At 33.7% G+C, this 11,716-nt stretch overlaps 1 protein-coding gene across 2 annotated transcripts in view; it reads left to right on the forward strand.

The window, feature by feature from the left end:
• Window positions 1-5,843: 5,843 nt before the first annotated feature.
• LOC106462498 (ras-related protein Rab-4B) overlaps window positions 5,844-11,716 on the forward strand; it is a 20,443-nt gene continuing 14,570 nt past the window's right edge. The window contains exons 1-2 of one of the 2 annotated variants that reach the window (XM_013922430.2): window positions 5,844-6,029; window positions 11,098-11,178. In XM_013922430.2, coding sequence (XP_013777884.1) covers window positions 6,014-6,029; window positions 11,098-11,178 — 97 coding nt within the window. In that variant the 5' untranslated portion in view covers window positions 5,844-6,013. Of the gene's footprint in view, window positions 6,030-11,085; window positions 11,179-11,716 lie in introns of both variants that reach the window. The other variant, XM_022389776.1, reaches the window with a different exon arrangement.

The following is an 11,716-nucleotide window of genomic DNA, read 5'->3' on the forward strand; positions in this document are numbered from 1 at the left end:
TTTTTCCATCAATAATATTGTTGAAAGCTATGTTTTTAATGTAATTTATCTGTTAGCTAGAAGACGCATTACTAGAAAGTTCTAGTTTGATGTCAAATTTTGTCCTAGCATATTTGAACATAGACTATAAATACGAGATTGTGTTGAAAAGTAGAGTTAGTTAAAAATAGTCAAGAAGATAAAAAGTTGTTTTGTGATAAAGAGTGAATCGGTATGTTACTTATCGCAGTTATTTTATGCAAATGAGTTGAAATGATTTTACGTTAGTCCTAGAATGGTTAAAGGTATTAACCTCATTTCTAAAGTAGGCTTAATACAGTTTACAGTGCCACAGTGTCATAGCGGTATGTCTGCGGAGTTACAATACTAGAAACTGGGTTTCGATACTCGTGGTGGGCAGAGCACAGATAGCCCTTTGTGTAGCTTTGCGCTTAACTACAAACAAACAATTTACAGTTTATAAATGTTTAAGTTTATAGAAGCGTTAAAGAAAAAAGAAACTGCTTTCTTCTTAGTAAGTGGAGGGTAATTAAATTATTTTCACCAGATAACTTATAAAAACTAAAATACTATACTAGCATAAGAAGAGGGGTATTATTTTGGTGAACAGATAGTTTACTGAACTTCAATTGTTGAAAATAACGAACGTGTGCTAGAGGTGATAAAAAATGGTAAGAAAATGGAACAAACAGCAAGAGACAAGACATTTAATAAAGACCAACAAGGAACATATAGTAATTAAAAGACCAGGAAAAACGGGTTAGAAAATTAAGAGAACGTTATAAGTTTTTAAAGGTTTGTTTGTTTTTAAATTTCCCGCAAAGCTACACGAGGACTATCTCTGCTAGCCGTCCATAATTTAGCAGTGAAAAACTAGAGGGAAGGCAGCTAGTCATCACCACCCACCGCCATCTATTGGGCTGCTCTTTTAACAACGGATAATGGGATTGACCGTCACTTTATAACGCCCCCACGGCTGAAAGGGCCAACATGTTTGGTGGTACGGGGATTCAAACCCGCAGATTGCGAGTCGAGTGCCCTAACCACCTGGCCATGCCGGGCCAATTTTTAAGGAAGAGTTAAAAGAAAGAGATATAGTATTTAAAGACAAATTGAAATCTTAAAATAAATTTGATTGAAAACAAGACGGATGAAACTATAGGGGACATATAAGTTTGAAGAAATGCAGAAGGACATCAAAATATAGTAAGCTGTAATGGCAAAATCGAAGTCAAAAGTGAAGTGAAAAAATAAATATCATTTAAGTAGTAAAGGGCACTATTGAGGTAGAAAAGAACATCAGCGACATAATAAAGCACCTGGAAAACAAATTATTAAATGCAAAGATTAAAGCCACACCTCTTTTCGCATCAGCTCAGGAGTTCCAGCCTGGGAAGCCATCTGGTACAAAATATGGACTATGAGAATTTATTTGGTTTACACTTATTACCACTATTTGTATGCTACCTGTTACTTAAGGACCCTCCTAGACTGCTCCAGCAATAACAATACCAAATTAATTTTCAGAATTTAGCTTGCCAGTTCAACATCGGCTCAAAAGGAAACCAATGAACTATGCTTGAAAGGTATCATGGGAGTCATACTAAGATCGGTTTGAAATCATTTCTAGGGCGAACGGGTGGAATGGTAAGCAATAAGCCGTTCATCATGCTGCCCGTTTAAAAGGACCAGCTTTGAAAACATTAAGTAAGTTTCTAGCTGAGAGCCTTGACTTGACTTAATCCTGTAGACTCCCAGTGGAGCATAGGGTCGCAACAAAACCTCGCCAACGAACTCTGTTCTGGGCTGCTCTCCTCAGCTGGATCCACGCCATTCTGGCTGCCTTCGCTTCACTCTAGACCGATCTCCTTCACGTCTGTTCCAGTCCAAGGCCTGCACAGGGTTCTGATGTTCCAGGTCCCTATCCTGGTCTTGGCCTTGGTCGTAAGAAGACTTGTCGGCGAGCTGTCTTCCCGAAGGCTTTCACCAGTCCGCGTCATGGGCCCCGCCGAAGAGGAGTCTTCCCGTCCAGGCAGTTGCTGGGATGGAGTTGTTATTGCAGTTTCTGTAGCAGGTTTTTTTTTACTGGGTGGAGTTGCTAGCCCCGCGCCCAACCCTCCTCCTTTCTCATCTTGGACTTGGGACCAGGCAATGGCGGAGTTAGCTGAGAGTCTTAACAACTATCAAACATTGGTAGCTACCTTACCCAATAGGTGTGAAGTGTCGCATCAGAAAGAAGTATCCAAAGCAAAGTTCCATAACAGAGTAGAGTAAAATAAGACACAGTATCTGAACTTGCAGAAGATTTGGAAAGGCTTGCCCAGTTATTTTACCTAGATGCTTCTCGTGAAATGATGGATTCTTTGACACATGACCAATTTATAAACACCATAACAGACGAGTAAATGAGAATCAGGCTGAAGTAGAATAGGTGTACATCTTTAAAGGAAATTCTGCATTTGATGATGGAAGTAAAATCAGTCTTAAGTCTAACCAAATCAAAGGGACAACAAAAGACTAAATAGACATCGGGAAACAAGAATTATCTGTTAACAAATCGAGTTGAACTATTTTAACTGTAGAACCCATATTGATCTGCATGCTGCAAGGCTTCCCAGCAATAAACTCGTAGACTCGTAGATTGATTTCTTTAAATAATGAATTTCTTATATTGTTTTTAGCAGAGAGACTATTCTCAGCTGAACTTTGCTCCATAAGTTTAAAAGGTGGGAACTTCCTACAGGTGTGGAGAACAGTGATGTGAACAGCAAGTGGACATAAGATTCGAGCAAAAGGAAATTTAGAAGTTACACTTACTGTAAAAAGTTTCTCTATACATCATGGTGTGTGGGTAATTTACATCAAAGAAGAGTGCATATTGGGAATTGACTTCATATACAGACATGGATGGAAGTTTAAGCTAATTTCAAATAACTTCAGAGTCTGTGACCAGAAAATCCCTGAAACATCATACTCATCTACTTGATGACATAACTGCAAATGAGACGATCTTTGAAGGGTTGAAGATTCTCTAGCAGTTGAGGAAAGAGGACATTAAGATAACGCTCAAGAAGTGTGAATTATTACATCAACAGGTGAGTTTCATGGAACACATAGTTAACAGAAAAGGATTTTTTACAGATGTCTCGAAGATTGATTCAGTATAGAATTGGCCAATACCAAAGAACCAGCATGAGGTAAGGGTATTTATTGGATTGTGCTTATTAGTATTGTCATTTTGTGAATCTTTCTCTGATGTAGTTCGTCCTCTACACGAACTACTTGAGAAGCCAAATAAGTTATGTTGAACTGCTGATTGTGAACAAGCATTCAACAAACTGTATTGGCATACCCAACTGTGGAATATTCACTCATTTTAGATACAGATGTCATTGATTTTATAGTGAGAGCAGTGAAGAACACAGAAAAGAACATGTTATTGCTTATTATATCAAGGCAATGAATGCCACAGAAATTACTAAGGGTTGTTTGAGCCCTGAGTCACTTATATAGTTATTTATATGAACAACAATTTTTGCTCTGAACAGATCATGCAGCTTTGAAGTGGCTGGTAAATTTTACAATACAGAAGGCCAAATGACTTCAAAAACTCCAAGAATATACTTTAACACTGTGCATTGCCCTGGACAGAACAACGGAAGATCGTGTTAATGAAGACTGTAAACACTGTGAGAAGGTGGGAGAACAGAATAGAAAAGACGACCAACCTATGGCATCAACCAGTGATGATGCAAAACTGACACAGTACAACATACAACTGAAGATGCTTGGGCAAAGGTTACGAGTCTGAAACAAATTATTTAGTGGTTTAAGAATAATAAAGAAAGACCCTCATGACAAACAGGAAAGGTTATTATCTCAGAAATGGGAATATACCAGTAGATAGAAACAACGATTACCGCTGATACTTCCCCATTTTCTATTACATTCTGAAGCACTCCATCGTATCTACAGTCTTCCAGTTGGTGGGCAATTGGATGTAATGATAACGGTGGAAAACATATGAATTTTGCTGTGAGCACAAAGGTTCAACAAAGAAAGAGCATGAGCAGCTACAACAATATTGTATTAGAACACCACTCGAAAAAGTTGCTGTTGATATCCTTGGTACTCTGCCACAGAATAAGAACGGAATTATTTATTTGTTTTTTTAATTTCGCGCTATCTTTGTTAGCCATTCCCTAATTTTCAAGTGATAGACTAGCGGGAAGGCAGTTAGTCAACACCACCCACAACCAACTCTTGGGCTACTATTTACCAATGAATAGTGTGACTGACCATCAATTATAACACTCTCATGGCTGAAAGGGTAAACATGTTCAGGGATGGAAGATTTGATCCTACATCCCTCGGATTGCAAGTCGAGTGTCTTAATCACCACCCCTGCCATGCCCAGTGGGATTAAATACATTATGGTTGTGGTGGAGTATTTCATCAAATGGCTAGAAGTATATGCTGTGCCTAACCAGGGAGAAGAAACTTCTAAAAAGAAACTCGTGAAAAGATTCATCTCAAGATTTGGTGTGCCTTTGGAGCTTCACTCAGATCAGGGACGGAGCTTTGAACCAGAATTGTTTGCAAAAAATCTGTTGGATCCTTGGATATCATGGTGGAGAGGTACAACTACACGCTGATCAATTAGCCATATGTGTGGATGAACATCGGTAAAAATGTGATCATAATCTTCCACTGCTACTGACGAATTATCACACAGCAGTACATGAAACTACCGGCAACACTCCATCATTCCTGATGTTCAGAAAGAAACAAAAGTGCCAATGGACTTTTTGCACTGCCGTCCAGAGGACAATTATTCATAAGAGTTTTACATAGGATTGATATGTAGAGAGATATACATCAGGTTACCTGAGAAAGATTTAATTAGATAAGTTAATTATAAATTGAAAAGTTGTTATGATGACAATGCTGGTGAGAATGGACTTTGTCAAGGTGACATGGTATGGCTGTATAACCCCCCTCCGCAAAAAAGAGAGGAACTCTGAAGTTAAGCAGGCGCTGGGAGTGGCAATATGCTGTACTGCGATTAATTAATGATGTGATTTGCAGAATCCAGAAAGATAGTTTATCCAAGCCAAATTGTCTTGATTGTCTTTGGAAGTATGTTGGTGAGAGGAATGGCCAAATGAGTAACTCCAGAGAAGAGCATGTCAGTGGAAACTAAACTTGCTAAGAAGCCTAGAGTTCCAGAAAGTAGTAGCATCCCCTCCTCAACAATAAGGTTCACATTTTTAACAAATTTATGAACGACTAATATTATCCATGAATTTCGGTAGACACATCACAAATAACCCATTGTGTAGCTTTGTGTTTAACAACAAACAAACAAATCATGATTTCTTTGTACTGTTGAAGTGAGTTATAAGATGGGAAAAAATCCTCAAACAAAATTTGTGTTCTAAGGTAGATATTTTCATTTTACCTTTTGTTGTGACAAAAACATTTTAACTTCTTTATCGATAAACATCAGCATCCTTCACTGTACCAGTAAACTTTAGATTTCTGTAAGCGTGGCGTTTAATTATATTAATAATTAATATCTCAGATTTTACAATTCATTTTAGGAATGGTCTTTTGATTAAACCACAATATTTTAGAATGAATATATGTCTTCTAAGCTAATATCATAGATCTAATAAAAGTTTCTTAATGTTCCTTGAACATTTCACACTTAGATCTATTTTACCAGCCTTATTAGATATTTATAATGGTTTAAAATTCAAAAAGCGAAGCATAAATAAACGACACAGGTTTCTTAAGAATTTCCAAATATTTGGAAAATATTTCCGCTAGGAGGACACAAGATTTACGTCATTTTCACAGATGAGTTTTATCGAATTATTGAAGTTTGTATAAATTATTTAAACTGTACTTTGACTTTGAGGTGAAAGTTTTGCGTAGAAGTTTAATAACATCTCTTTGTAAAACTGTTATAGCGATATTGTTCTACTTGCCATTGCTCATTATTCGATCAATGTCGGAATCATACGGTGAGAACTGAAAAAATACGACAATGATAATTTCGAAACAAACAATGAAATGATAAAATAGGAAACGGAAGAAGCTTAATTAGGCTATTACTATTAGTTTTAAAGATTATATTAATTATTAATATTATTGATACACTAGTGTATACGCTTTCTACTTGTATAGGCCTGGATAATTAATAATAAATAAAAATTAGTTAGTAACAAACGTTACTTGTTAAACCTTGAAAGTTGAATGCCTGATGTTGAATGTATATAGCACCCAACCTTCTTATCTTTAAGTTTGACTTGATAACAGAGAAGTCCAGAGCTGTCAAACCCAGTTCTTTAGTTAAAATTAAATAATTACATTTAAAATGAGTGGTACTTGTGAACTTAGTGCTGAAATAGTGGTATTCTACGTCGTAACACTAACAGTGCATTACAAATTAATTAATTCATAATGTCAAGTTAAAATACTTAAAAATTAGTTATTTAAAGACTAAAGTTGAATAATATAAATTGCAAGTAAAATAGTTTACTTTGAATTTTTGTGTTATGTTACATTGGAAAATCAACAGGAATTGTGATTTTTCTTTCCCATTAAATACAGTTGTGGAATGGAACATTTTAATCACAAGGTTTTCATGTTTTGGGTCTTTATGCCCAGTGTCTCTTTTAAATAGTAAAGCTAAAAAGGAATTTCAGGATATATTTATAACTTATAGACATATTGATTATATATCAAAAGAGGTGAAGCTAAAAAAAAAGGAATTTCAGGATATATTTATAACTTGTAGATGTATTGATTATAAATCGAAAGAGGTAATTATTTTATATAAAGCACTAGTTATTTTTCAGTTGTAATATTATCTTACTGGAAAGGGCTTCTAGGTAGGATATTATTACTTCTAGTAGTAATAGGATGGTTCTGGGTATAGAGGAGTTATTTTCTGTTAAAAAGAGAAAAGGTTAACATTTTCTAAGGTGCATTGTGGTTAAGACAAGAGGACAGATGTTTTAATATTTATAAAAGACTTGGGCTAGAATACAGGTAAGAGTTTTATTTTTATAAAAAGGTAGTTACTATATGGACTGAGTTACATTTAATGGCTTTATAATGAGATTTCTCTTTATATAGAACAATATAAAGTGCATATTCCATAACATTATTCCAGTCTTATAAAGAGTATGGTAAGAGGTGATGATATTGAAGTTTATAAAAATTATATGGAAGATCAATAGTATAAAAGCCCCTGATTTCTTTGTATTATGTTCCAAAGGCAACAGGTAAGAGGACACAATTCAAAAGCTTTGCCCCAATTAAAACCTTGTTACTTTTTCAACAGTTTGATCGTTATATAGAATGAGTTGCCGTTGGCAGTAGTAGATGTTAACACATTACAAGAGTAACTTCAAAAATCAATGATTGCTCGGAGAGTAAAGGTGGAGATTTGAATTTTTATTTTTCAAAAGGTCTCCGTGTATATGTATATCATGTCATTGTAGATGATAGGCATTTTGAAAATCTGAGACACAGAATCTAATGTATGTAAGCTTAACCTAAGCATCTATAAATCAGTGAACCTGATTGATTATTCCAATGAAGGCACCCATTGATAAATATTATAGAATTACATTTGATTAATTTTTTGTTGTTGTTGTTCAAGATATATTTGAGGCTGATGTAATCTTGGCTACATCTTAATAGGCACCAGACAATATTTTTAATATTACTATTTAATTGTGTGAAATTAACTTCAATCTGCAAGTTTGCTAAATGGAATTTTTGAATCACATACCTATTGTATGAAATTAGAAGTATATGAAAAGTGTGACAGAGTCAGTTTCCCAAACAAAGACTAGGACAACATTCTTATTAATGACAGAAATCTGTGAAAGGCTGACACTGTTGGTAGTTTCTCTGTTATTCAAAAAGACCAACAGTTAACATCTTGGAAGATAGAAAATTTCAGTGCTGAGAAGTGTAAACTAATGCACATGGGATTCTAGGGACTGAATATTTGTAAATGAGTAGTTCAGTAGTTTCCAACCTGATGGGGCAGTGGATATCTTATAACAACCTTGAAATGAACCAATCTTCTGGGAGGACTAAAATTTTAAGGTTCCTGATATTAGATATGAAAAATGGATAGATTATTGGGCTGTATACTTTCATATGTTTGCATTTCTGGAAGGAAAAAAGTAACATAAACAAAGGAAAAATAGTGGAAGACCTTTTATAACACAAGTCCAACCTTCTTCCTGAAGTTATTAAGTTGAGAATAACATTATGAGCAACCTTGTATATATATTTTTTCTTCAAATGAATAAATCTGCATTGTTGTAATTTTTCAACATAGGGTGAAAACCTTTATTCAGGTTTGAGGGGTTTGGGGTGAAGAGAAGAATTATTATACTTAAGGGTTCTTAGGATAAAAAATGTTGTGAATGTTGGTATTAACGAAAAGTAGAAGGATTTAAGAGCGATGGTTGATAAAGTTAAAATTGTGAAGCCTTCTGCCATGAATTTAGTTTCCATGAAAAGATCTTATTGAGTACTGGGTTCTCCTTTTAGAAACTTTGAATTGATGAGAGAAATAGTTTTATAAATTTACATATGGATGGATGCAGCTTTGGACTTACTATATGAAAGATAACAAGCTGAAGGAAGTGCAGAGACAGACTATTAAAATAGAAGCTGGCTTTTGAAAGTATATCTTAAAAGAAAGGCCATAAAATTTAGACTTGTTCATATAATTTGATAGTACAGAACTTAAAAAGAAGATTGGATGACAAAGCTATCTGGCACATTGAGGTTGTCCAGCAAATAAACCAAGCCAACCTAAAATCACATTGATAAAATTATTCAACAAAACTTAAAAGTTCAAACTACCAGCACACACACAAAATCATCTGGAAAACCATTCCACAAGTTTAATATAAGCAAGGAAAAAGTTTGCTTAGTAACAAGACTGGATTTAAATTTATATAGCTTATACTTATTTCCTTTAATATTTAGGGTTTCATTCCAAACCTTATCCTTACAGTCCAACAAACCTACCATGAGCCATTTATCCACATCTCTTAATTATATTAAAACACCTTCTGTGTTCTAGATGTTTCAGATGCTTGAAATTGTTACGGCTTGGATAATTTACCTGTGGGTGACTTAATTAGAGAAAAACTTAGAAATTTAAAATTAAATATTTGGTACATGTTTAAGCTTTTGCAAATCCAGATGCTGATTTGTTATTAGCCAGAGTCATTTCTTTGTTAATGGTATACTGCAAGCTTGTAGATCAGTGCCATGTTACTTGTTTTTTCTGTTAATGAAAATGCTTTTAGATGAAAAACATTTGTTATATAGATAGACATGTTTGAAAGGCTACAGTAGGTTTGGTTTAATGCTCTTTCTTTTTGAAGATGGAGGATCGACCATTTTAAGTGGCTTTCTATGGCAATCTTTTTTTCTTACATTATTCAGTACTGGGATAATGTAAATTGAAAAACAAACTCAAATATTATGGAAATAGCTTCTGGCTTAACATGAAAATTTTCTAGATAAAGAGAAATATTAATGAAATTGTTTTTAAGGTTGAGAATAAATCAGGTGGCTATTTGTCATATAAAGATACTCTTCACTTTCCTCTCCAGAACAAAACAACAACAAAATTTTAGTGTTTCCTAAAAGTAGTTTTTGAAATTTTTATGTCTATTCAACAAAAGAGAAGATTAAAAAGTTGTTCAATAATTATGAATGAAGTCAAATAGAGTAATTTTTTTATAGCCATCCTTTGGTAATATTTCAAAACTGAATCAAGTACATACATAACTGAAACAAGTTGCTTATAGGAACAATGTTGTAGTTTATTCATAGATGTTGCTATGCATTCCAGATAAACTAAGAGACCCTTCTTTATCTAATTTAGGATAACATATAAAAAAATTTGAAAAATAAAACATGTTAACATATAAAAAATGTGAAAAATAAAACATGTTACTTATCCATTTATACACTTACAAAGATAGATTATTTACCCCCATTATGTTGTCAGAATTGCATGCAAGAACTACAAGATGTCTAGAATATACAGTTTCTTTATGTACTGATCATCAAATAGAAAGTCAAGCCTCTAGCAGTGTCAGTCATGAACTTGTTTTACTACAAATATGGTTGGCTAAACTTTTATGTTATTCTAATGGGACTTGTTAGCATTAGGAATTGTTTGCAATATTAAGATCAATGATTGGTAGAGCTGAGAAGTTAACTCGCATTGATTAGTGTCATGTACAAAAATCAAATAATGATTAAATTGACTAATGTCACAAAACTAATCAACTAATTGTTTTAGTGTTTTGATTATTATTGTTTTTGATTATTTCAAACCTCAGAAAATAGTTTATTAGCTATTAACAAATTCCACTAATTATCCAGTTCTACAGATTGGTTGATCAGAGTTGATTAATTATTGATTATAATTGGTTAATGACATTTTCTTTATTTTTCAATAAGTTGAAATAAAAACGTTAGAAATCAGTTGTGTTTCTTTGGAATTATTTTCTATATATATATTTTACTGTCAACAATAAATTCATATCATAGAAAATTCATAGCTTAAACTTTTTGTATAGATATTTTATTAAAATCCTCAGCTTTTATTTTCTACAGTGATTTTCAAGTGATAACATTTCATTTCAGACAAAAGAAATTCCAAGCATTGTTTCAGCCTTTTACTTAACTCACAAAAACTCAGCTTCTCTGTTAACCAATGGGAATATCTGTCTTAATTGTGTTTGACTTACTACATAAACATCCAGTTTTCTTGTGATGAAGTAGAGAAATAAAGATATAAAAACAATATATCCCTGAAGAATAATATTGTGATCAATTACAACTGATTATAGAAAATCATAATTGACTACTTGGTCATTTGACTAATGGCCAATCTTTAGTTATTCTGATTGTCACATAAATAGGATTTACCATTTGAAAAATTATAAAAGCAAAATTGCCTGTATTCTCTGCTGATGTGATATTATGATTTATTGTTGTTTAATCAGAATTTGTGAAACATAGTTTGTTTTTCAGATTTCCTCTTCAAGTTCTTAGTAATTGGAAGTGCAGGTACTGGGAAGTCCTGCTTGCTTCATCAGTTCATTGAAAATAAATGTAAGTTGACACCCTCATTAATTTTTAGTATTTTTAATTTTTTTTTCTCATTGCTGGTTACTGGTTCAGAGTATAAAAAGACAGAATTAAAGCTACTTGTTAATTCTGAATATGTTTTGCAATAAATTTGTGATTTAACCATTAAGAACATGCTATATGTTATTTATACACAGTGTGGTCACAAGTCATATTCACATGGATTGATATATTTATAATTTAATTAATATCTAGTAGATCTTCTATTCGCTTGCTTCGTGGAGTTCGTTGATCATTTGGGGCATCGTGAGAATCATTTCGTCAATTTTAGATTGTGGTATTTTCGCCCACTCTTGCTTCAAAACTTGGAGTAGATCGCTCTTCGAAGTTGGTTTTTTTGGTTGTTTCTTGACTTGCCGGTTGAGTATGGCCCAGAGGTTTTCGATGGGGTTCATGTCAGGAGATTGGCTCGGCCAGGGCAACTTCTGTATACCATTTTCTTCCTGCCACTTATGAGTGTTTCTAGCAGTGTGGCATGGTGCCCTATCTTCCTGGAACAACG

Source organism: Limulus polyphemus, unplaced genomic scaffold, assembly GCF_000517525.1.
Source record: "Limulus polyphemus unplaced genomic scaffold, Limulus_polyphemus-2.1.2 Scaffold1183, whole genome shotgun sequence".
In the NCBI taxonomy this organism is placed as follows: Eukaryota; Metazoa; Arthropoda; class Merostomata; order Xiphosura; family Limulidae; genus Limulus; species Limulus polyphemus.